Source organism: Mobula hypostoma, chromosome 9 (genome assembly GCF_963921235.1).
Source record: "Mobula hypostoma chromosome 9, sMobHyp1.1, whole genome shotgun sequence".
NCBI lineage: Eukaryota > Metazoa > Chordata > Chondrichthyes > Myliobatiformes > Myliobatidae > Mobula > Mobula hypostoma.
Window position 1 is genome coordinate 30044055 of NC_086105.1, and position 27652 is coordinate 30071706.

The 27652-nt window shown below is 43.2% G+C and overlaps 1 protein-coding gene across 2 annotated transcripts in view; it reads right to left on the minus strand.

Moving 5' to 3' along the window:
- Positions 1-27652, minus strand: part of LOC134351595 (IQ motif and SEC7 domain-containing protein 3-like) — a 422303-nt gene that overhangs the window by 131436 nt on the left and 263215 nt on the right. For both annotated transcript variants that reach the window (XM_063057957.1, XM_063057959.1), the window contains exon 4: positions 5835-6919. In XM_063057957.1, coding sequence (XP_062914027.1) covers positions 5835-6919 — 1085 coding nt within the window. The remainder of the gene's footprint in view (positions 1-5834; positions 6920-27652) is intronic.

A 27652-nucleotide genomic window follows, 5' to 3' on the forward strand; every position in this document is an offset into this window, starting at 1 on the left:
TAACCCTTGTTACAGCAAACAGAATAGAGAATTACTTTTGCCATCAATTGGACTTGGTTCCAGAGGTAATATAACAATGTTCTCACCCAGTGAAAATCTTGATTTAAACTTTGAAATCAGGTGGTTTGTTGACCAGTGACCAATGCACTACTAAAGAATGTTCCATTGTAAATTGTTCCATATAAAATAATATACAGAACTATAGATTGTTGAGAGTAAATACAAGCACATTATCTAACTGACTACTTTTTGCATTCATTCAAGGGATGCATGGTCTAATTGAATGGCTTTTTTTGTATTCATTCAAGGGATGTTGGCTCCACAGGCTGAGACAGCATTAAATTGGCCACTCCTAATTGCCCTTGAGAAGGTGATGGTGACCTGCCTTCTTGAACTGCTGTAGTCATTGAGGTGTAGGAATACTCACAGATTTGTTATGGAGCATGTTCCAGGATTTTGACCTAGCCACTGTAAAGGAACATCAAGTCAGGATGGAATGTGGCTTGGAGGGCAACTTCCACACACAGTGGAATTCCCATGTTTTTGCTGCCCTTGTCTTTCTAACTGATGGAGGTCATGGATTTGGAACGTGGTGTAAATGATTGCGGTGAGTAGCCGCAGTGTATCCTATGGATGGTACAGTATATCCTGGTGAGTAGCCGCAGTGTATCCTATGGATGGTACAGTATATCCTGGTGGGTAGCCGCAGTGTATCCTATGGATGGTACAGTATATCCTGGTGGGTAGCCGCAGTGTATCCTATGGATGGTACAGTATATCCTGGTGAGTAGCCACAGTGTATCCTATGGATGGTACAGTATATCCTGGTAGGTAGCCGCAGTGTATCCTATGGATGGTACAGTATATCCTGGTGAGTAGCCGCAGTGTATCCTATGGATGGTACAGTATATCCTGGTGAGTAGTCGCAGTGTATCCTATGGATGGTACAGTATATCCTGGTGAGTAGCCGCAGTGTATCCTATGGATGGTACAGTATATCCTGGTGAGTAGCCGCAGTGTATCCTATGGATGGTGCAGTATATCCTGGTGAGTAGCCGCAGTGTATCCTATGGATGGTACTCATGCCTCGGTGGTGGGAGTGAGTGGAAGGATTGCCTATCAAGCGGGTTGCTATGGTATGTCCCGTATGGTGTCGAGCTTCTTGAGTGCTGATGACGCTGCACTCATCCAGGCAAGTGGAGAGAATTGCATCACATTTCCACTTTGAGCTTTGTGAATGCTGGACAGGCTCTGGGGAGTTAAAAGGTGATGCACTTGCCTTTGACCTGCTCTTCAGGACACATTAATTGAATGGTTTCAGACAACTTCTATGGATAATATTAGCTTTCTCAGGATGACTTCAAGACTTTGATCTAATGTGAGTTTAGATGATTTATTATAAGGAAAAGGCTACATTGTTGTCTTTCCTTACTGTAGCTTGAAGCCTCACTAACAGGTCCCCAGACAATGACAGCAAGAAAGGGGACGTTTGGCAATGGGGGATGCGTACAGTGAACTGATAAATAAATTCCTTAGTCAATTTTTCTTAATGAATTCAGAAATACATCAAAAGGAATCTGTTATATACTATATTATGCAACGTTTCCATTAAGATCATTATTTTGCAGTCAAGGTTCAAGTAGCTTTACTTGTTTGAATAAAACACTTATTTCAAAATGGCTACAGAGCAGCAAAGAATGATAAAGTTCACACACTAATTCTCAGCTCTCTTGTCTTGAAACAGTGTAATAATATATAGAAATTACTTTATATCCCTGTGATATCATTTAACACAGAGCAGGAATGAGTGAAACACCATCTACTCTAAAGCTAGATCTATTTATCAAGAATAAACTATCAATATTTCAGCAGCTCAGTAATGACAGCATTGGACTCGTACAAAGTAATGCTTTGTCAAACTGATTGCTTTAGACAGGTCTATTTGCTGCTTATTTTCATTTATTAACTTGCTTTTTATATGTGCCGTGTTTCTTTGCCAGGATTTTGAATAGATATTAACATTGTGTACTTGTTTGCCAAATGAATCTTTTTATTTGCACTGTATCCTGGTAACCCATTTGCATGTTGAACAGGTGGTCAGGGAGCTGTAAAAGGTAAATTGAAACAAGGCCCAATAGGTGGTGAAAGTCTATTAGTTGTGAATAATGCAGGTTTAGAATTCCACAATAGAAGCATTGACAGCAGGAACTCTCGTCCACAAAAAATTGTTAACTCACTGTCCATACATTCTGCTCATTAATTTAAATGGATGGAAAGCTGTAGGAAACATTCACTTTAAAATATTCTGATTGGAGTCACGTTCAAGCTTATGTTCAAACATAGTATATCTTTTGGAGGAGGAGCTTAGGAGGATTAATGGTGCCTAACAGTGCACATTGCTTGCATGTTCGGAAACAGCTCTATTTCCATCTTTAATATCCCTATTTTTTCCTTTCAGGGTTCTTTTGAAGACCTTGACCTGGAGTTACATGCTGACTTTGGTTCTTTGCAGGAATAGGACCCGCTCTCGGGGTTTCACGTTATTCAGCACGCCAAGGGCTCAGCTTCACTCACCTTCGGAGGGCCGACATCTTGTGGCTCTAGAGATGGGCGGTTCGAAAGTCGGTGTCCAGGCAGGAGATAGGTGTGTCGTGGGAGATCAAAAATCTAAGGCTGGGTGCCCAGAGACCCGCGATCTTTGGGCATAGAGTTTAGAAAAAGTGACGCAATGGACTTTTAACATCATAAACCAGTGAGTTGTTTGTTATGGTTCCCCTCTTGCTGTGAAAAGGAGACAGCTCTTTCTCCCTTATTAGGGAGAGAGAGACAGAGAGAGAGAGTCTGTGGTATATCAAATACCGGGTGAACAAGTAGTCTTCGGGGTACTGCAAGTCTGTGTCTTTGCTACTGCTTTGCTCACGCTTAAGTGCTTGGAGGTGGGTGTCGATGCCTTTTTTACTTGTCGGTGGGGGGAGGGAGGATCGTTGTTTTCTGCCGCCTATACGCGGGAGGGAGGGAACTTTGGGGATCTAACATTTAACTGTCATTCATTCTTTGGGGACACCTCTGTTTTCGTGTATGGTTGTGAAGAAAAAGCATTTCAGGATATATATTGTATACATTTTTCTGACATTAAATGTACCTTTGAAACCTTTTGAGTTCACTTATCTTTAAGGTGCAGTACCTTAATTCTTCTTAGTTCACTAGGATTTATTGGTCATCCACAACCATCTTGAGAAGACAGTACCACAGGACACTTTTGGAAAGATAATGCAAAAAGTGGTGTTGGACATAGTGTTGGGGATTTTGGCCCAGTGATGATGACCAATAATATAATTGCAAGTTCGTGTGGAGAGACAGATGGATGGCTTCTTGTGGGAGGTGGTGTTTTCATGCACTTGATGTACTTAGGTTTTCAGATCAATGGATTGCAGACTTGGGAAGGTGAGTGGGTAGGGAATTGGGGGGAGGGAGTCCAAAATTAACTTGGGATTCATGAGACTTAAAGATTTTTGTGATGTTTGGATAGAATTTTTTTTAAGTTCCATCAAACTTCTATTAAAAGTTCTCTCTATGTTAGCCACAGGACTCCTAAAATTTCCCAGATATCCCCAGAATGGCTCTAATTTGTTTAGAGGAAGAACCTTTCAGCCTTTTCTTCTTGGAGCAGCGGAGGAGGAGAGGTGACCTGATAGAGATGTGTAAGATGATGAGAGGCATGGATCATGTAAATAGTCAGAGGCTTTTCTCCAAGGGCTGAAATGGCTAGCACAAGAGGGCACAGTTTTAAGGTGCTTGGAAGTAGGTACAGAGATGTCAGTGGTAGGTTTTTTTTATGCAGAGAGTGATGAGTGCGTGGAATGGGCTGCCGGCGACGGTGGTGGAGGCGGATATGATAGGGTCTTTTAAGAGACTCCTGGATAGGTACATGGGGCTTTGAAAAATAGAGGGCTATGGGTAACCCTGGGTAATTTCTAAGATAAGTACGTGTTCGGCACAGCATTGTGGGCCAAAGGGCCTGTGTTGTGCTGTAGGTTTTCAATGTTTCTATGTAGCCCTTAATAGCAACAGCTATTTATTGGATTGTGGGGTATAAGCACCTCTGATGCCTATGAATAAGTTGAAGTTTTATTCAAAAAGATTGAGAATCCATATCCTAGGTGATAAAGTTGCCAGTGAGTAGCGGTGCCTTCTAAACCACAGGCCCAAAATTCTCATTGCAATCAATTGAACACCAGCTTCTACAGCAGGTCTGAGCTGCCATGTCATCCGAGTGGTAATTCCGCAACATAACGCTGGGGAATCATATCAAAATTGGGTTCCTTCACTAATATCCAGCCAGCATAGTGGTAGATGTGATGCCATCTATCCTTGAACCATACAGAAATCCAAGGTTCATTGAATCTGAAGTGACTAAATGCTGGCAGCTCTGATTGGCAAGTTGTGCATCAACTTACTGGTAAAGCAATGTGAAGATTTTGACCCACATAATGAATTTCAGATCTGCAGAAATACAATCACATCTCACTACAGAAAATGACACAGCTCATATGCAGTATATTACAAAAAAGTGGTCTATATATTTACTAATGTACTTCAACACTTTAATATAAGCAGCAGACATTTTAAATAGAGCTCATTATTCAACTTCTACACCAGTGAATCAGGAATAGGAGGGTGGCCACTGATTTACTATTCCTTTTTAAGATGTCATTGGGACATAATGCCAAATCACATCAGTGGAACAGCTGAAAAATGTATGCTTGAATTTGCAGAGCATTAACATGGTAAAATAAAACCATTGTGAATAATCAATATAAATGGTTCCCTTTTAAATAATTTTGGGATTGAAAAAGTATTCACTCAAATACCCTTCCAGTTTATGTGTGCAGTGTCTAGAAGCCACAAGGTTATGTTAAAGTGGAAATAACAAAATATGATAACACAATTTATTTGTAATAGAGTGAACAGACACCACATTGATGAAGGTAATGTGGGAAGAAGTTCAAAATCTTTGAAAAGAATATTGCACTTAAATTTTACCAACTGCATAAGAAAGGGCTATAAAGATACCATAAAGAAAACACTACAGTGCAACAGAAGGTGATCAGGCTAACCATCTGTATGGACGGCAATCAGTGTGTACACTCACTATGAAGCTCCGGTACTGGTCCCAACAAGTACAGCACGGCCAATACAGAATAACCCAATTTAAATATTTTTTATTGTGTGCCAGTGTCACTATATCATCATGAACCACAGGAAATGGGGAAGAGAACAGTGGCAGAACCCCACCACTAGCTGCTTCCAGCCTTTTGATTAGGTTCTGCTGGCTCAATGTGAATGGTATAAAGACAGGCAGAGGAGTTCAGGAGGATCCCTGGGACTGGACTGGCTCCTATTTGCCACAAGTAATGCTTTCTTTCTCTTGTCAAATAGGCCATGAGGTGGATTTGCAATCCAGGTAAGCTAAAGCCCAGGACAGGAAACCCATTTCTACTATCAATGTAACCATCTCTTCTGAAGAGATATCCATGCTTAAGGATGAGATTACCCCACCAAGCTTCAACTTAATTCTCAGGTCTTCTGATGTGACTTGTAACATTTGTCTCCTGAATACCCCTGGAGGCTTCAGGGCTATGAATTGGAGAGAAAAACAGCAGCGGAATTTGTTTTGCAACCGACAGATTACAATTCAAAATATCCCCTCTGTTAGTATTTCAGTTCAGTGAAAAGGGAGATTATTTCACCCTGCCCCTACATGTTTCCCATGGCTAGATGATATTGTGCTCATGTGAATCTCTGGACAAAGCTTGCAATAGTTTCTTACTTACACATTGAACAGATTGAGGCCGATGCGATAGAGGCGTTTGCGGATTATGTCGGTGGAGAGGGTCGGTGACTTGCAGCTGCTTGGGTTTTCACAGTGGTACCTGGGCATACTCAATATCATGGCATGCAGAGCCTCCTTGGAAGAGACTTCTGATGGAGTCTTGGCAGAGATGGAGGTTGTACTGCCACTACTGAGCTGTTCTGCGTTGTCCAGGCGACTGGATTCCAGTGGATGTTCCTGCATGATCCCATTGTTGTGATCGACTTGAATTTTCTGCATCGTGATTTGACCCTGCCCCATCAATCCCCCTCCGAGCCCATTTGAGTTGATATTGACATTCAGTTCTGTGAAAGGGAGATTGTTCGAAACCAGTGTCTGTCCCGGTTCTGAAGAAGCAGTTGGGGATGCTTTGTCCTCTTCTTCCCCCGGACCATCATCGTTTTTTGCTGCAGCGCTCTGCTTGGGTTCTGACTGAGCATTCTCACAGTTCGCCATGGCAACCGACGCAGACTCCAGCAGTGAGGAAACAGACATGTTTTTGTTTTCAATGTGGAAAGTGACATCCCTGAAAGCCATCATTAGAGTACTGTTGCTGTGCGCAAGGCCCTCGTCCAGCCTGTCGTCACTGCTCTCTTGCCCTGTTTTCCGCACCTCAGCTGCCGCTCCATCCTGCATTGAGCCACTGCTGAAGGTCTCTGTGAATTGGTAAGTACTGCCGTCTTGCAGCGAGCACATTGTTTTCAAGCTCCAAGAGCTGAGGGCATCATCAATTGACTTAGCCAGTGACTTAACCTGCTCTGTGAAGGAGTCCTCCAGCTCAGTCAGAGCACCGCTGATGCTCGCCGGCAAGGATGGCGACCGCACGAGGGGAATGCCTGCAAAGTTATACCCCTCCATTAAGCTGTCGGCATTCTGCAACCTGACCTTCCGCAGTGAAATACGCCTGGGCATGCGGCTTTCCAGCAAGGAATTCCGAATCTTTTCAAAGTTCTTGCTGAGTTGGTACTGACGGAAAGCTGTCTGGATGGTGCAGGCAGCCCGGCGAGATACCAAATGGCCCCCATATTTATGTTCCAACATTTCAATCTGAAACAGGAGAGATATGGAAGATCAGATGCCATTCTGACTGTAGCTATCCACATAAAAACTTAGATGAAGAAGATATGATTCCTCTGTATTAAATCAATGCTTGGCCAATGAAATTGAACACCCAATCTTATAGTCAGATGTATTCCACACATCACTTATCTTACCTGGGAATGGTGTTAATCTCAGATAAAACCAGCTTCCCCATGATATATTATAACTGAATTATGTTCTGAGTCCATTGTATTAAAATAATAGAACAACGTACAGCTGCAATGAAATGTTGCACATGTGTTCAATAGTCTACAACTACAACATCCTAGGGACCTCCATAGTTGTCGTGTCTATGATCAACAAGGATGGCGACCGCACTAGGGGAATTCCCGCAAAGTTCCCCCACACCCATCCACCCACCGCTTGGGCATTGTAATCTCCAGCCTGACTAAATACTGTCATTTCTTGCAGGCAGCACCACAGTCAGAGATGCACAGCATTTTCCTGGCTTTGTTTCTTCTGCCATCTGCAGAAATACTCTGATGACTCAGCAATAGTTGGATGTATGAAGGGAAGGGAGGATGAATATAGGGCCCTGGTGGAGGACTTTGTCAGATGGTGCAAGCTGAATCATCTGCAGCTCAATATCAGTCAGACAAAGGAGATGGTGATGGACTTTAGGAAGACTAAGCCTGCACTGTTCCCTGTTACTATTGATGGTGAGGACATGGATGTGGTGAGGACCTACAAGTACCTGGAGGTGCATCTGAATGACAAACTTGAGTGGAGCACCGGCACAGTGGCTGTGTACAAGAAGGGCCAGAGTCAACTCCAATGTCTGAGGAGATTGAGGTCCTTTGGAATATGCAGGCCTCTCCTTGACAGGTTCTACCAGTCTGTTGTTGTCAGTACAACCTTCTATGGGGTGGTGTGCTGGGGCAAGGGCATCAACATGAGTGACGCCAACAGGCTCAATAAACTGATTAGAAAGGCTGGCTTTGTAATAGGAGTCAAACTGGATACACTGGAGGCTGCGGTAGAACAAAGGGAACTGACAGAAATTCCTGGCAATTCTGGACAATGCTATTCACCCTCTGCATGCCACCTTGGAGCACTTTTTGAAATAGATCAAGACAACTGCGCTGCTGCAAACAGCGCTATATGAGGTTAATCTTACCCTCGGACATCAAGCTCTATAATGAGTCAACCTATGGCCAGGGAAGTAATGACCCCCTCCTGTTAGACTGTGGTAACTTATTTTTTATTCTTTCTTACGTCTCTTCTAATATGTGTATATTTGTATATCTGTGCATTTGTAATGCTACTGTGACACAGTAATTTCCTTTGAGATCAATGAAGTGTCTATCTATCTATCTGCTGAATGATTGAAGAGGAAGAAAAAATAATAGGGATAAGGCCAAAAAATAAAGGAGAAGAGGTGACAAAGTAAAGAACACAGTACATTCAAAGAGTGAACTTGCCACATATGGTAGCTCCTGTCCAGTATCAGAGAGATACTGGGTTAAAGGTCTGGTCCACAGTTTTTGTATAAGGTCTGGATAATATCCCAGTGTGGTATGAAGGTGTGTCTTGGTAGATGGTCTGCAAATGGCTTCCTTCAATGACGTAACCACTCTAAAATCCTATGATCTTAATGTTGTTTGTGAAGCATTGTTGAGTAGAAATATCTGTCTGCACAACAATATCTAAATTTCCAAAATGTGTCCATTTCTTTAAAAGACTTTGGGATATCCTAACATAAAACATGAAGCACAAGGGTAGTTTATATATATACACACACATAAATAATGGTACAGTTCATCAGCATATCTTATGCTGTCTACCAGGGTGATTTTTTTCACACTGATCCTTTCATTACTTATGCATCTTACAAATCATAGCTGGGATCTTTGCTAGCTAAATAACTAACACCTTTACAAGTCAGAAGTCCCTGTAAAGAGCTGACAGACAAAAGCAGAGCATGAACTCTCACTAATTCCATTTTCTCCAGCAGTTACAATAGAGGAAGCAAGTTTATTCCTTTCCTTAAATAATGATGAGTTGCTGGCTGGATTCCTCTATAAAGTTCAGCAGAATTGATCTGGTCCTTGTGACTAACCAACTGAACAGCTCCAAATGATTCAAGTATAGTCTGAGATCTAGAGTCCTGACTCAGTTGCAAGTTCTCTATCAATGCTGTTTTCCAAGTTTACAGGATCAGGGGATGTTCCCATAAATCAATGGTCTTGACAGGCACCTAGCCAACACTGGCAACTTGAGCATCTACAAGAACAGGAAAAGTTGTGGAACTGTAGCTGGCCAACGACATGGGTTCACACAATATGCTGTGGCTACAAATTTGATGGGGAACAGTTCCTTGCCTGCATTACCTGTTCCCTGTACTTTGAGCCAGTCCCACAACTGCTGGGCAGTCTGCTAGTAGATCTATAGTCATTTGGCTCCTCATTGGTTATCAGTCAGGTCCCTTTGGCCAACACCCAAGGGAACTATGGAGAACTCTTACAACAGGAATTCTGCAGATGCTGGAAATTCAAGCAACACACATCAAAGTTGCTGGTGAACGCAGCAGGCCAAGCAGCATCTATAGGAAGAGGCGCAGTCGACGTTTCAGGCCGAGACCCTTCGTCAGGACTAACTGAAGGAAGAGTGAGTAAGGGATTTGAAAGCTGGAGGGGGAGGGGGAGATGCAAAATGATAGGAGAAGACAGGAGGGGGAGGGATAGAGCCGAGAGCTGGACAGGTGATAGGCAGAAGGGGATACAAGAGGATCATGGGACAGGAGGTCCGGGAAGAAAGACAAGTGGGGGGGGGACCCAGAGGATGGGCAAGAGGTATATTCAGAGGGACAGAGGGAGAAAAAGGAGAGTGAGAGAAAGAATGTGTGCATAAAAATGAGTAACAGATGGGGTACGAGGGGGAGGTGGGGCCTAGCGGAAGTTAGAGAAGTCAATGTTCATGCCATCAGGTTGGAGGCTACCCAGATGGAATATAAGGTGTTGTTCCTCCAACCTGAGTGTGGCTTCATCTTTACAGTAGAGGAGGCCGTGGATAGACATGTCAGAATGGGAATGGGATGTGGAATTAAAATGTGTGGTCACTGGGAGATCCTGCTTTCTCTGGCGGACAGAGCGTAGATGTTCAGCAAAGCGGTCTCCCAGTCTGCGTTGGGTCTCACCAATATATAAAAGGCCACATCGGGAGCACCGGACGCAGTATATCACCCCAGTCGACTCACAGGTGAAGTGATGCCTCACCTGGAAGGACTGTTTGGGGCCCTGAATGGTGGTAAGGGAGGAAGTGTAAGGGCATGTGTAGCACTTGTTCCGCTTACACGGATAAGTGCCAGGAGGGAGATCAGTGGGGAGGGATGGGGGGGACGAATGGACAAGGGAGTTGTGTAGGGAGCGATCCCTGCGGAATGCAGAGAGAGGGGGGAGGGAAAGATGTGCTTAGTGGTGGGATCCCGTTGGAGGTGGCGGAAGTTACGGAGAATAATATGTTGGACCCGGAGGCTGGTGGGGTGGTAGGTGAGGACCAGGGGAACCCTATTCCTAGTGGGGTGGTGGGAGGATGGAGTGAGAGCAGATGTACGTGAAATGGGGGAGATGCGTTTAAGAGCAGAGTTGATAGTGGAGGAAGGGAAGCCCCTTTCTTTAAAAAATGAAGACAGCTCCCTCGTCCTAGAATGAAAAGCCTCATCCTGAGAGCAGATGCAGCGGAGACGGAGGAATTGCGAGAAGGGGATGGCGTTTTTGCAAGAGACAGGGTGAGAAGAGGAATAGTCCAGATAGCTGTGAGAGTCAGTAGGCTTATAGTAGACATCAGTGGATAAGCTGTCTCCAGAGACAGAGACAGAAAGATCTAGAAAGGGGAGGGAGGTGTCGGAAATGGACCAGGTAAACTTGAGGGCAGGGTGAAAGTTGGAGGCAAAGTTAATAAAGTCAACGAGTTCTGCACGCGTGCAGGAAGCAGCGCCAATGCAGTCGCCTATTCTGGTATCTGTCCCCCACTTTTCCTTCGCTACATCGACGACTGCATTGGCGCTGCTTCCTGCACGCATGCAGAACTCGTTGACTTTATTAACTTTGCCTCCAACTTTCACCCTGCCCTCAAGTTTACCTGGTCCATTTCCCACACCTCCCTCCCCTTTCTAGATCTTTCTGTCTCTGTCTCTGGAGACAGCTTATCCACTGATGTCTACTATAAGCCTACTGACTCTCACAGCTATCTGGACTATTCCTCTTCTCACCCTGTCTCTTGCAAAAACGCCATCCCCTTCTCGCAATTCCTCCGTCTCCGCCGCATCTGCTCTCAGGATGAGGCTTTTCATTCTAGGACGAGGGAGATGTCTTCATTTTTTAAAGAAAGGGGCTTCCCTTCCTCCACTATCAACTCTGCTCTTAAACGCATCTCCCCCATTTCACGTACATCTGCTCTCACTCCATCCTCCCACCACCCCACTAGGAATAGGGTTCCCCTGGTCCTCACCTACCACCCCACCAGCCTCCGGGTCCAACATATTATTCTCCGTAACTTCCGCCACCTCCAACAGGATCCCACCACTAAGCACATCTTTCCCTACCCCCTCTCTCTGCATTCCGCAGGGATCGCTCCCTACACAACTCCCTTGTCCATTCGTCCCCCCCATCCCTCCCCACTGATCTCCCTCCTGGCACTTATCCGTGTAAGCGGAACAAGTGCTACACATGCCCTTACACTTCCTCCCTTACCACCATTCAGGGCCCCAAACAGTCCTTCCAGGTGAGGCATCACTTCACCTGTGAGTCGACTGGGGTGATATACTGCGTCCGGTGCTCCTGATGTGGCCTTTTATATATTGGTGAGACCCGACGCAGACTGGGAGACCGCTTTGCTGAACATCTACGCTCTGTCCGCCAGAGAAAGCAGGATCTCCCAGTGGCCACACATTTTAATTCCACATCCCATTCCCATTCCGACATGTCTATCCACGGCCTCCTCTACTGTAAAGATGAAGCCACACTCAGGTTGGAGGAACAACACCTTATATTCTGTCTGGGTAGCCTCCAACCTGATGGCATGAACATTGACTTCTCTAACTTCCGCTAGGCCCCACCTCCCCCTCGTACCCCATCTGTTACTCATTTTTATGCACACATTCTTTCTCTCACTCTCCTTTTTCTCCCTCTGTCCCTCTGAATATACCTCTTGCCCATCCTCTGGGTCCCCCCCCCCACTTGTCTTTCTTCCCGGACCTCCTGTCCCATGATCCTCTCGTATCCCCTTTTGCCTATCACCTGTCCAGCTCTCGGCTCTATCCCTCCCCCTCCTGTCTTCTCCTATCATTTTGCATCTCCCCCTCCCCCGCCAGCTTTCAAATCCCTTACTCACTCTTCCTTCAGTTAGTCCTGACGAAGGGTCTCGGCCTGAAACGTCGACTGCGCCTCTTCCTATAGATGCTGCTTGGCCTGCTGCGTTCACCAGCAACTTTGATGTGTGTTGTATGGAGAACTCTTACTCACCAATCCAGCCTGTAGCTCCTGTATACATATTGTCACATCCCACCACCATCACCTGCCTCCCAAGCCTTCACCTATCTAATACATAGAGTTCAGAGCTGGTATGCTGGCACTTTAAACTAGAATACACAGAAATTACCACCTGAGTCTGGGAACTGGATGCCCTAATTCCAGACTGATCTGTGGGCTTTGAACTATACTCTTACCCAATTTGCACCAGAAATGCTTTGGAAGCAATACTAGGACCTGTATGGATTGCGGTGAATTACGGACCTCAGATGGCATGACATGAATGGTGCAACATTAGCATTTGGTTCCCAAGCTCACGGGGATAAAAAGAATGTGTGTCCAATGATCCCTGCTAAAATCTGCATGTATGGGGACAACAGATGAAGAATAGACTCAGCTGTGACATCGGTCTTGCTCAAAGTAATTTCTCAGCAGCTGGTCTCAGGGAAGTCGATCATGAAGGAATTACCTTCAGGAGAGTGAACAAAAAGCTAAATAAATGATTGAGGTTCATTTTCATCTCAATCTCTTTGCAGCAAAGGATTAGAATTTGCTGCAACAACAGGTAATGGATGCTATATGTTAAAATGTCATCCTCCTCAACCTCTCATTGGGAAGCAAAACAAAGATATGCTGGGGAACAGATTCAATTCAATTGCTGGGAGCACAATGTGAATCAAAAGCTTCAAAGCTAGCAGACAGTCCTCCTAACTGAATTACAGCTGAAAGGTTTAATAGCAGGGTTACCTGAGCAGGGAGATTTGAAGCACTGAACTGACATTGTTTTATTTGAGCAAAATTAATTTACCAGAAATTCATTAGCCAGAAATTTACTTGTTTTCCCAAATATAAATAATCTTTACCATAGTAAGCCTCTCTTGTTGAAAATAGCATTCAACATTACAAAAAAAAAATCAAAACATCCAGTACCAGACTCTACACACATTACAATTCCTTTTGCAGGAATATATATTTTAAATTTATACCCAGGAAAAATAATAAATATAAAACATTGAAGAAATATTGAATTATTTAAACTGGAAAACAGTGAACATATGAACTTAATTATCTGAAAGTCTAGAGTGGAAAGATAATTTTGATGAATTTTAATAACTGCTTAAGTTGTGCAGATCATATAGAAGGCATTTATTTCCCTTAGTCCACTCACTTTTTTCTCACATATTCCACTTTTTTTAAAATCATTACATTTGGCTCACCCCCTTGTTTGCATGTTTTGAAAATTTTGACGAGAAGGTTGGTTTCCATTCTTTTGAAAAAAAAGGGCCCAAGTAAGGAAATACCAATAGTAAATTACCCTAATCACCTCACAAAACTTACCTTCCCTTTAATCCCTTAAAGTTACAATATTGTCTGCTCACCAAACATTGAATTAAAAGAATGAATAAATTAACTTCGGGTTTTTTCTTTTTGCTTCCTTACCTTTGGACCAACGTCAATGGCACATCCCGCTATGTTACCAGATTTTAATTATTTTTATGTTCTTACTTTGTTCAAATTAAAAAAAAAAGAAAGCTCTTGGCTTTAAAAAGATTGAGCTCCATATTTACTCTCCTTTTTGAAAGGGATTGATTGACTCATTTAATTCTGTGAGAGTAAAACAGTGTGATTAATCTCACAGTAAGTTAGTAAGCCCACCTGCTTCATTTGTTAGCAGTCTAAGAGGCAACAGTGCTTGCATCCACTTCACTGTAACAAACCCACTCACCAGCAGGAGCAGAGCTATCAAAATCAGAAAACAAGACCTCAGAGGAAAACAATGAAAGAATTCATATTAACATTATGACTAATCACCATGAAAGAAATGACAGGGCTTTACTTCAAACATCCTGCATTTCTCTCCACTTTCAATATTCGTCTTAAGAAGATACACCAACAAATCCTTGGTCGAGTCCTCGTTTTCCTCCTCCTGGGGTTTGCTCACAAAGATTCTTGAAGTTTCATCATGTTAAAAAGGATGGAAAACTGCATGATGTTGTTATTGAATACCTTTAAGGCAATATTGCCAATGACAACTTCAGATGATCTCCAACTGGGAGGTTGTAGTTTGAGTGGTTTAGCTACTTCACATTACCATATCGATGTTGTTTGAGGCTTACAAACCTGTAATTCTGTGCTCACAATTCATGCTTGTCTATGCATTATTCTATTCCACCCAACACTCTGAATATGTGGATAATATTTCCTTTCTTTCCTATGCACCCAAACTCACTACTAAATTCACTGGTATTGGGATTTGAAAGCGTGCCCTAAAATAACAGTTGCTTCTTCTAAGGCTGTTTCATAGAAGTGACATTGACTCACTTCCATTACAGTTCACCAGAGTATGAGGTAGCTAATGGCAGGAATGTGGGACCAACTGCCTCTGTCACAGTTGGGAACTGGGCTTGGCAGGTGGTGTACTCCTTCTGTTGATACCACTCGGCTTCTGGGTGTTGCCAATGAATGGATTCAAGGTTCCTAACATCATCCTGAATGCCTCTTCTGTGAGTTGCATGGGACTTACACATCAATGGGGATGTTACATTTTCTCCAGGACATTTTTTTTCATCTGGTGCACACAGAGAACATTGCATCTACTTCAGAAGTCTGGTATTGGGTAGGTGCATGACATATTCTACCTGTAGTAGACATCTTAATGTAATTTGAGCCTCTGTGGCTGGAGATGTTAGCTTAGAAGAGGACATTAATATTTGTCTACTTATCCTTCCAATAGATTTGTGGAAACAGTGACAGTGGTGTCTCCTCAGTGCTCAGAGATGTCTGCTGCAGTTAGTCCATGGTTCAGAAGTACACAGGAGAAAAAGTTCAGCACAATTGATCTTGTCCTTGTGACTAACTAACTGAATAGGTCCAAATGAATCAATTATTGGAGTATAGTCTAAGATCTGGGACTTCCCATCAATTTAGGGGTGTATTTGATATTTTGATCTTCAGACATTCTTCTCCTGAGATGGCCAAAGCCGATGTTAGCACTCTGAAGGAGATGGGGAATTTCAGCTTCTTCAATGGCCGCAAAAAAAGTAATATTCCAATGTGACTCAAACACAGGATTTGTACATCTATGCAACACACACAAAATGCTGGAAGAACTCAGCAGGCCAGGTAGTATCTATGGAAAAGAGCACAGTCGACATTTCAGGCCGAAACCCTTCAGCAGACCCTCCTGCTGAAGGGCTTCGGCCCGAAACTTTGAACTGTACTCTTTTCCATAGATGCTGCTTGGCCTGCTGAGTTCCTCCAGCATTTTGTACATGTTGCCTGAATTTCCAGCTTCTGCAGATTTTTTTTCTTGTTTGTGATTTGTGCATCAGTTTGCTTTTACTGCACTCAATAACAGGCAGCAATATTTAGGAATTCTGTGCCTCAGATGAGTATAAACTGCACAAGTTAATGTTATAACTTCCCGTTTTTAAAGGGGCTCAACCATAGCAGCAACCTACCAGACACTCAGTGTCACCGTGACAAAGCAGTCACTTTCCTCCAAGGTCAAGTCGCACATGGAGGAAGGTCCTGTATGCCCATTTTTTCTGGAGACAATCGACACTCAAGGTCAAAAATGAAATTTAAAGCTTGTAAAGCTTGTTGCAGGAACTACACCACTCAGCCTGGCCCAGAGGTACAAGAAATTTAATGACTGCACATGTGGTGAGATCAGAACGCTCATCAACAAATTTCCGTGATTAGCAACCACACTCACAAACTGCTCCAATTACCATTCCCCACTGAACAGTCAAAAATCTCCAGTAATTAAGAGTCATAGTTAACATTTCATACTCACAAGCTAATCACCGATCCAATCCGGGTCCTGTTTGTTGACTTCAGCTCGGCGTTCAACACCATCGTCCCAGAAATCCTCCACTCCAAACTCACCCAGCTCACTGTCTCCCCTGCCATCTGTCAGTGGATCACAAGCTTCCTGACTGACAGGGTGCAGCAAGTGAGGCTGGGGAGCATCATTTCTAGCACCCGAACAATCAGTACCAGTGCCCCCCCCAGGGATGTGTGCTCTCCCCACTGCTCTTCTCCCTTTACACTAATGACTGCATCTCACAGGATCTATCTGTTAAACTCCTGAAGTTTGCAGACAACACAACTGTCATTGGCCTTATCCGAGACGGTGATGAGTCTGCATACAGACGGGTGGTGGAATGGCTAGCCCTCTGGCGTGGTCAGAACAATCTGGAGCTAAATACGCTCAAGACTGTGGAGATGACAGTGGACTTCAGGAGGAGCCCCCCAATACTCCCCCCACAACAGTTTTGTGTCTGCTGTGGAGACCTTCAGGTTTCTGGGTGTCACAATCTCCCAGGACCTGAAGCGGACACCCAACGCGGACACTCTTATCAAAAAGGCTCAGCAGAGGTTGTATTTCCTACATCAACTCGGGAAATCAAACCTGCCTCAGGAGCTGCTGATTTAATTCTATTCAGGAATAATCCAGTCTGTTCTCTGTTCGTCCATCACTGTCTGGTTTGGATCAGCTACCAATCAAGACAAGAATAGACTCCAAAGAACCGTCAGGGCTGCGGAAAGGATTATTGGTGTGAAGCTGCCCTCGATCCAGGACTTGTATGCATCTAGAGTCAGGAAGCGAGCAAGCAGCATCATTGTAGACCCATCACACCCTGGACATCACCTGTTCCAACTCCTTCCTTCTGGTAGGCTCTTTAGATCACTGTATGCCAGGACAAATAGGTACGAGAACAGTTTCTTTCCATATGCCATCAGTCTTATGAACACTTGAATTTTAGTCTATTATAAACCAAGTCAACCTGTATATACACAGGTATACCTCATTGTATATAGTTCACGATTATTTGCACTATTGTTTTGTTTGCTTTTTGATTCTGTACAGCGAGAGCTCAGGGAAACCGGCATCAAATTCCCTGTATGTGTCCACATACTTGGCGATAATAAAGAATTCTGATTCTGACTCTGATTCTGATTCTGAAATATGTTACAGGTTTGCACACTCCATCAGCAGTATGAGGTTCGTCACTCAAGGCACACTGTAATACATTAGCAAATCTCTCTCTCCCCCCTCCCTCTCCCTTACAGTAAAAGATGGTGAGAAATCTCCAAATACAGCAGCCTCTTGCAGATGGATGGCAGCTGAACCACGTCTACAGATTATATCCCTTTTGGGAGGCAGTGGTGCAGATGATGGGGTCTGAGATCATGAAGATGTGGGAATTTTTCATAAAGAGTGTGGTTGGAATTTGGAATCTGGAATACACCGGCCAGAGGAGGTGGTGAAGCCAAACACTCAAGATTTAAAATTGTTTATGATGTTATTTCCACCATACAAGTGTAAAGGAGAACAAAATATTATTACTCCGGATCCGATGCAACACAAAAAATACAATAAGATAAAGAACACATTAATAAAAAAAGCACAATAATTGTAAATGCATAAGATACCTTATTTACATAGATTGATTGTATGTCCATAAAGTGACACTAGGTACAGTAGTATCTGTACACAAGGTAACTCTGACAGGAAATGGTAAGATAGTTGTCGTGCTTGGGTGGGGGGGGGGAGATGGAGAGGTGAGTCAGTGGGTGGAGGTGTTGATCAGCCTTATTGCTTTGGGAAAGTAACTGTTTTTGAGTCTGATGGTCCAGGTGAGGATGCTGCGTCACCTCCTCCCTGCTGGGAGTGGAACAAACAGACCATGAGTAGTATGGGTGGGATCCTTCATGATACTGCTAAACTTTTTCTGGCACCTTTCTCTAAATATGTCCTTGATGGCAGGTAGGCTGGTGCTGGTGATGCGTTGGGCAGTTTTGACTACGCGTTGTACAGCCTTCTTATCTGTCGCGGTGCAGTTTCCACACCGTGCACTCTTTTGAGAAGCACCTCCAGACAAACACCTGAAGTGCTAAGGGACAGATGGCTCTGGACCTCATGTGAGTAAATGGATTAGTATTGATGTGTGCAATAGTCAGCATAAATGAGATGGGCCAAAGGGCCGGTACCATTCTATGCAGGTGGCGAGGTGGAGATGTGCCTCTACCAAAGAGGTGTAAGGCGTTCCTTTCCTCCACTAGCCTGCAGGTCACCCTTGGGCAAGGTGTAGCACCCCCTGATCAAGGTCATGTGAAGCCATTGGAGCAGGTGGTGGATGGTTATATGAGCAGCTGGTGCACATCACAAGTCTGGTTATATGACTTCTGATCACAGGCAGACAATTTTTGATAATGACTGGGGTCACCCATCTTGTAAAGACACTGCCCAGATAAATGTAATGCATTTTGGAAAGTCAAATCAGTGTCATGCTCATTCCCTAAATGGGGGGGGCCCCAGGGACTTAAGGGTACACGTAGATATTTTGTTGAAAATGGCGCCACGGGTAGGATTAGATAGCATGGTGAGAAAGGTGTTTAGCACACTAACTTCATCAGTCTGGGCATTGACTACAGGAGATAGGTCATTATGATGTATTTGCACGTCATTGGTGGGGCTACACTTAGAATACTGTGCAACTCCGCAGGAGGAACTCTGTGGAGGAACTCCGCAGGCCAGGCAGCATCTATGGAAAAGAGTAAACAGTCGAGATTTCAGGCCGAGACCCTTCATCAGGACTCATGTTGACTCGTGATTTTGATTCTACTTGGAATACTATGCACAGTTAATGGTCATCCAGTTTTGGAAAGATGTGATTAAATTGGAAAGAGCACAAGAGAAGTTTGCCAGGACTAGATGGCCTGAGTTATTGGCAGAGAGTGGCCAGTCTAAGTCTTTTGGGAATGTAGGATAATGGTGAGTGATATTATAGAAATGTTTAAAATTATGAGAGGCAGAGATAAGGTGGGTGTTATCAACCCTCTCCCTAGGGTAGGGAGTCCAAAACCAGGAGACATACATTTATGGTGAGAGGGGGAAAGTTTTAAAGGGATCCGAGAGGTTTTTTTTTCCCCTACAGAGGGTGATAAGTATATGCAATGAGCTGGTAGAGGTTGGTACAAAAGTACCCATTTAAGAAGCATATGGATAGGATCGTGGAATGGAGGGACCAAATGCAGGAAATTGGGACCAGCTAGGTTGACAATGTGATCAGCATATATTGATTGGGCTCAAGGGCATGTATCCATACTATATTGCTTCATGACCCTTCACATATAGACCTTACATCCATACACATAAATACAGTAAACACAATCTTACAGTTTGCTGTAGGGGAGCTATAAAGTAAGATATCAGCAGTCCAGCAGAGGCAAGATCTCTCCATCATCAGGCATATGTGGACTACAGGTATGCCGAAACAATCAGTTACCTTGTGTGCCAGCTCCATACTTAGTGAGGGCACACATTAGTTCTGCTGTGGATAAGACAGTATGTGTAAGCAAGGTGGATTCACATTATCATGGAGCTTTCTACTTCTTGGTAATTATTAATGGAAACTGGGAGGTCAGGATGCAATGATTGTCTCTAGTTGTCATTGAGGAGGTCCGACAAACAGGCAAAGCACCTGTAAAGAGTACAGGGAAGATTTATGAGGATGCTGCCTGAACTAGAGGCCCTGGCCTTCCTGACCTACTGTAATGCACCTGGTAAAATATTTCCCATCGAACAGTACATCGACCACTCCAATGTTTTGAAGAAAGAACCACTGAGGAAAAGTGATATAAATCTTGCTAGGTTTCACAAGAAGTTCCTGCCTTAATCTTTCGGGATGGCAGAGAAGAAAGCCTCTTCCATGTGACCAAGAAGCCAGGATGTTGCTAATATCCGTTTGGTGGATAGAATATGGTGATACATATCAATGACAAACAGATATTGATGACATTAGATCTGCTTGAAGTATGAATATGCTGATATATCCTTAACAAATTCAAGCTTCTTCAATGTCAATGGAGTTATACACTTGAAGGCAAGTTGAGAAGGCTTTGAAACACTAACAATGCCTTGCAAATGGCCTATGCATGCAGCTCCACCGAATCAGATCATCAAGGACCCAGTCCTTTTAATCCTGCACTAATCAGACTTTTTATCTCCCACATCTTCTCAGCTCCCCTGGATTAGTTCAGTCACTCACACATTAGGGATAACTTGCCTGTTTGTGAAGTTACTAGTTCAGTCAGTGACTCGCTAGAAAGTACACACCTTTTATGGAGTGCTTGCAGCCACAATCACTATGTGCCTGGTATAGTGCAGTGGCTTGTTGATGACGGTCTCAAAATGTTGATAGTGGATAACTGACATCATTAATGCCTTTAATAAACAAAGAACAAAGTGTAAAATACTTAAGGATTACCTTAAAAACCACAGGTATCGGCCTTCTTCCTGTGTGTTACATGCAAATACAGGAGTCAGTGTGGCCGGGCGGTCCTATATGCTGTTAACTTTGCCACTGTACTTGAGGCTTGCATCAAAGAGATGGCTCAATGGTCCAAGGAGCACAAGGCAAGCTTTATTGTGAGAGAATTGTGAATTGTGATAAAAATATGCACCAATGAAGGGGAGTGGGCAAAGCGCATGATTGAATTTCTAACTTTCCGTGTAGATAAGCTGCAGTGACTTTCATAGCAGGAGAAGATATGGCAATGGAATCAGCTTAGCTTAGTGAGCTGAAAACTCATCACAATTTAGCACTTACTTTAGTCATAAAAAGAATGGCTCATGCTGTAGAATGCGTACTTTCATTTATTAAAAGTCCTAGGGACTGCGGGTCAAAGACCATTTTAGTTTTAAAAGGGAGCAATTCCAGTTTATATTTTCTTTACAAAATTGCTCCAGGCTGCTTTCTATGATTTATGCACTATATCAGTGATTCTCAACCGTTTTCTGGCCACGGCCCCCTTGGCTCTTCTCAGGTTCCAGGGACCCCCTTTCAAACAGGGATACAACACGAACAGATAGACAGAAAATCATTTATTATTGAACACCAAGAAAACTTGAACATTTCGACATACTGGAAAAAACTTAAAAAAAGACTGTATGAAATTAAACATCTATCAGGCCTAATGCAATTCTTGAGCTTGGTGCTTTTCTGCAAGTTTCATGATATCGGGCTTCAAATTAGACAATGACAGTCGGAGGTCACTTCTTGTTGCGATATCAATTCTGTTCCTGGATTTTGTCAAGGAAACTACTTTGCAGAATCCGCTCTCAACCAAACCAAGAATTTCTTGGATTGTAATGAACTGACCAATCCCTTTTCAATGACCCGTGCCATCTCATTGATTCTTCTGGTAACAGTAGAATTACTCAAATGAATTGCCGGAATTGTGTCTTTGGCACTCAAATTCCTGACATCAGACATAATTATGGACACTGAAGGCAGGATAAGCAACTCACCAATGTTGTGAGCATTTCCAATTTTAGCAATCAGTTTACTAATTTTGTATGATGCAACAAGACCCCTCTCTAATTTCTGTGATGTTTGAGTAAGCATTTGTTTCAAGGTTAGCCTTCTCTTGAAATTATCTCGAAGGTTTTTGAAGAAATCTAAGTGTTTATCTTTCTTCTCTGGATGCGAGGTATCCAAATGTTCTTTAATTTGCTTGGCCTCATGCTTCATTTGACATTTGTCAAGCAGTTCAAACACATGGGCAAAGATGTGTTTTGCCGAGATGCGATGAAACCATACGATAAGTATGCCACTGAATACTGCCGACACTTTATTTTTCGCCAAGGAACTCATGGGTAGAATTATTTCTGAAAATAATAAGCGCGCAAAATACAGATACATTACTGACAAAAAATGCTGTCACCTGGAGCCAGGGATTTTTTTTTCGGTGACTTCATTTGCAGTAATAAACACTTTTCACAACCTACCTTAACATATAATATATCCAAACACATATACTTTAAAATTACTAGGCTCAAAAAGGCCTAGCAAGACATGCTGATCTTTGGAGAGTGAAGTATGGCGATAATGGATGCGAGAACCCTTGATTGAATACGTTGACCCGGTGCAGTCTGATTCAGGACTGACTCTGAAGTGAGGCTGTGTGGGAGGAGCTTAAGCAATGAATTTACCAGGTGCGCCAAAATCAAACGGTGTGTTGGAAAGATATTATACAGGTGTCCCCCGATTTCGAATGTTCACTTTACGAAACCTCACTGTTACGAAAGACCTACATTAGTACCCTGTTTTCGCTAACAGAAGGTGTTTTCACTATTACGAAAAAAATCAACGCACGAAAAAAATCAGTGCACGAAAAAAATCAGCGCACGCCCCGAGCAGCCGCTCTCCCTGGATTCGGAATGGTATTCTCACCAGCATTGCTTAAACACATGCCTGTGAGCAGCTGTTTGCAAGATGAATTCTGAGGTATTGGAAAAGCCTAAAAGAGCTCGTAAGGGTGTTACACTTAACGTAAAACTAAACATAATTAAGCGTTTTGATCGTGGTGAACGAAGCAAGGACAAAATGAGTTTGGCTTGTGGAAGCTGACGAAGATGATGTTGAAGAGGTTTTGGCATTCCATGACTAAGAACTGATAGATGAAGAGCTGATGCAATTGGAAGAGGAAAGGATAACAATCGAAACCGAATGAGTAATGATAAAGTATGACTTTAATTTTGAAAGGGTACGTAGGTTTAGAGGATATTTGCAGGATGGTTTGAGTCCTTACAAAGAACTGTATGATCTAAAAATGCATCAGGCTCAGCAGACAACGAACCTTGACCTTCGACATCGAGGCAGGCAGTCATAGGAGAAGATGAGCTGCCTGCTCTAATGGAAATAGACGACGATGAGATGACACCCCAGTGTCCCACCACCCCAACCCCCGGACAGATACTGATTTGCGGAGAATGCAGCTGTAGCCGGGAGGCACACAGCACATCTTTAAGAAAAAAGCTGAAACAAACAAGCTAATTAATTAGGTGCCGGCCCACACGTAAATGTCAGCCCAAATCAGAGGCGATGCAATCGGCAATGATCTGGGCCGACAATTACGTGTCGGGCGGCACCTAATTAATTAGCATGTTTATTTCGGCTTTTTTCTTAAAGATCTGCTGTGTGCCTCCCGGCTACCGCTGGACCCCTGCATGCTTCGCGGCAATGTATCGGTCGGCGGCCTGGAGGGTGGGGCCACTGCACCACCCCAACCTGCAACGACTCAGTCTAACACACCATCATCAGTGTGCTCGGCGCTGTCTTCCCGATTCCGGTAAGTGATACTACACTGTACATACATTATTTCTACTTTATATAGGCTGTGTATTTTTATGTGTTATTTGGTCTGATTTCGCAGCTTCATAGATTAAAGGCTATTGGAGAGCACTTGCGCCGTGTTTTTGCAAACAGTGCTTGCATGAGATTTTCTGCCAACGGCACTTGCGTGAGATTTTCGCTTTGGCGAACAGTGCAGTAATGATTGTAGAGAAGTATTTCTACTTTATATAGGCTGTACACTTATCATATTTTTCCTGCTTTTACTATATGTTACTGTTATTTTAGGTTTTGTGTTATTTGGCATGATTTGGTAGGTTATTTTTGGGTCTGTGAATGCTCACAAATTTTTCCTATATAAGTAAATGGTAATTGCTTCTTCGCTTTACGACATTTCGGCTTACGAACCGTTTCGTAGGAACGCTCTACCTTCGGATGGTGGGGGAAACCTGCAAATAGGAGGGAAACTATTGACTCCAATGAAGGTTGCTGCTTGGGTATTTCATCGGTTCAATTACCAGGGCCCCCATAAACCCTTGGGGCTCCCCTTCTCACAGTTTTCAGTCGGTGGCCCCCTTCAAATGTGCCAGGGCCCCCAAGGGGTCCATATAGTGCCTGTTGAGAATGGCTGCATTATATGACTAGTTTACAAAACTTATACTGTTAAAAGAGACAGCATGATACAATCTGATCGTTCAAAGATCTTTAGCTTTGGGTAAAAAGCTTTGGGTTTATCCAGGGGTAAAATCCAGCCATGCGGAGTGGATGAACGTCTTCTCTTCCTGCTGCCATGTGAATTTAGTCTCAGACAGATTGAGACCAGGTCTGAGTTATGCTAACTTAGACCAGATTGCTTTGATATGATTGGATCTAAAGCACATTGAGGTCATGGTTTCCCATTGCCAGGCTAATTCTAAACATTAAATCATAAAGCTGCAGTGGGTCAAAAGCACAAACTAACAAAAACATCACCATAAAGCTGCCTACGACAAACTGTGTTTATCAGAAAAGTGTGAATTTTTGATCAAGACATTGAAGTTAATAGCTTGGACCACCTTCCTAAAACAAAAAGGTTGGAATTTGTCAGTCTGTTCTCGTGACTTTGAGTCAGTATCCCCGATGGAGCTCACTTCTGATGCAGGGCAGGTGCCAGGTGGGATTACAGAGAACCTACATTGCTAATTTGGAAAATGCCAGTGCTACCACACATTAAGTATTGCTGTTACATCAGTGAATAATAAACCAGCTTAAATAAGTCAAAATAGCTCCAAAGATTCTGGCATTTTATTTAAGGTCCCACAGGATACAGGTAGGGAAGGGGTGAAGATTTAAAGACGATTACATTGATGTTAAAATAGAGAAATGATCACCCACCATTGGTTCACTTCTCTTCAAACTTCAGGCCATCTGCCACCAGAACAGGAACCACCGATGGCCCATCTATCGGCACAACAGGGACTATCGGTGCCCCATAAATCACCACTACAGGAACCTCCGGTGACCATGTATTGCCACAACGTGAACCACCAGTGAACAAGGCTGGTGGTGAAATGCAGATAGGTTACTGGGCTATCCAGTCCCATTTTTCTCTCAGGGGTATCAGTGAATAGACAGTACCTGCTACTCCTATTTGCTGTAAGGGAGATAAACGTAGGTCTATGCACAAATTTTCATCACATTATGCCACGATATAACACAGCTTCTGGCAGGATACTAGAGGGATATACAGAGCCAGGAACCTCCAACACTGATGCTGTTCACCGTAGTAAATGAAAACTATCACTGAATAAATAAAAATGGTACACTTCGAACAAAGTTCATATGCAAGTAAAATTGAAACCCTGTGTTAGATTACTTACAATAACTGTGGATCCACATCACCCATTGTCTGACAATGCATTGAACAATGCTTCTGATGTTTTGAACCATCGATACTGTATCTTTTGAATTATGTTTCAGAAATCAAGCACAACTCTTCTATGCTCCAATTATCAGGCATGCACACATGGGATCCTCCCAGTGTCCATCCAGAGAATTGGAGTCACCTTCCACTCATTTCTAACTCATCACCTGCAGCCTATTTAAACCCAGCTCCCATCTGCAATCCTTGTTCACTCAAATGAAACAGCCAGCCTCAACCAGTTGTTCCCAGCTTTCAGTTACCTCGTTGACTGTAATGTTTAGTATCTATTTTCTCTTGTTCCATGGCCCTTCATGGCTTGTTATTTTTGCAGTATATTATTAAAGTTATCACTCATTACTGAATAGTCTCTGCTGCTCTACTTTTGGGTCAAGCCTCATCTACATTTTCAAACAACGACAGATGTTTCAAGAAGAAAGCCAAAGTCACACAGAGAATGATCAAATGTAAAACAAGTATCAGGGACACATTAGCATCCAAAGTAGGTCGGTTTGAGAGAGTTGGCCTCAATATCACCCGCAATTTACAATATGTTGCAGTTTAATATTGGAACAGAGTAGATTAGATTTTCTCATTATTTTTGCCTGATAATGGTAATGCAACCCAAGAGAAAATAGGTGGATGACATGTCAATCCATGGCCTCCTCTACTGCCACAATGAGACCACCCTCAGGTTGGAGGAGCATCACCTTGTATTCTGTCTGGGTAACCTCCAACCTGATGGCATGAATATTGATTTCTCAAACTTCTGGTAATTGCTCATTCCTCCTTCACCATTCCCCCACTCCTGTTTTCCTCCCTCATCTTATCTCTATACCTGTCCGTCACCTCCCTCTGGTATTCCTCTCTGCTTCCTTTCTCCACGGTCTTCTACCCTCTCCTATTTGGTTCCCCCTTGGAGCCCTTTATCTCTTTCACCAACCAACTTCCCAGCTCTTTACTTCATCTAACACCGACCATCTTGAACTTCTTCCTCCCCTACCCCCACTTTCTTGCTCTGACTACTCATTTTTTTTTTCCAGTCGCGACGAAGGGTCTCAGCCTGAAACATCGATGGTTTAATCTTTTCCGTAGATGCTGCTTGGCCTGATGTGTTCTTCCAGCATTTTGTGTGTGTTGCTTGGATTTCCAGCATCTGCAGATTATCTCTTGTTCTTATAGGTGGCGATCTATTGTGTCAAAACTTCAGCCATTTAGTGCTTTGCCCAATTTTCCAGAGGGCTGGAAGATCCCAACAACTGCAGTCAATAATTTTGAAATTAGCCATTCATTTAGCTTCGTGTTCAATTTCTCAGACTCTGTAGTAAAAGAGGCAGAATTTTCCATTATTGCTTTTATTTCTTTGCATTCTCTGCTTAGTTGGTCAAAATTCCTTTGCTGGTATTCTGGCATTGCATTTGGGGCTTGACACCCTTATTCTTGGGGAGAGTGTGTTGATATTAATGGTGTAAGTTTTGAACAGTGTACCAACTTTTAGAAGTGTCAAGAGGGAAGGGGAACAACTGGCTAACTAACTGAGTTCCAATTTCATCCATGCAGTTACTTTTGACAACATTTAATAGGGCAATAATTTCGCAAATAATCTGCCTGGGATTGAAACCATGGGTTTTCCATTATTCTAAAATAACTGGCTGAAGAATGCAAGACGGGTAAAATGCAGGTAGAACAGGATTTCTTAAATCCCTATAGGTAATCGAACTGTGGCATGTCTCAAGTTCAGACTGAGTGAATATTGCACACAAGAGAAGTTATTGGAATAAAATAAAGACTGTAAAGACACATATCTTGGAGGAATTTCAATATCAAAACTGACACCATAAAAGTAAGCTGGTTACTACTAAGTCTAACAAGCAAATCCAGAATTTCTTTCCCAAGAGCATAATGTATAGCTAGTGCAGAGGCATTCATAGAACTTCAAGTAAATAAGAGAAAAACAACAAGTTTAAGCTTGACACACAAAATGCTGGTGAACGCAGCAGGCCAGGCAGCATCTATAGGAAGAGGTACAGTCGACGTTTCAGGCCGAGACCCTTCGTCAGGACTAACTGAAAGAAGAGATAGTAAGAGATTTGAAAGTGGGAGGGGAGGGGGAGATCCAAAATGATAGGAGAAGACTCCTGTCTTCGTTCTGCTGCGTTCCACC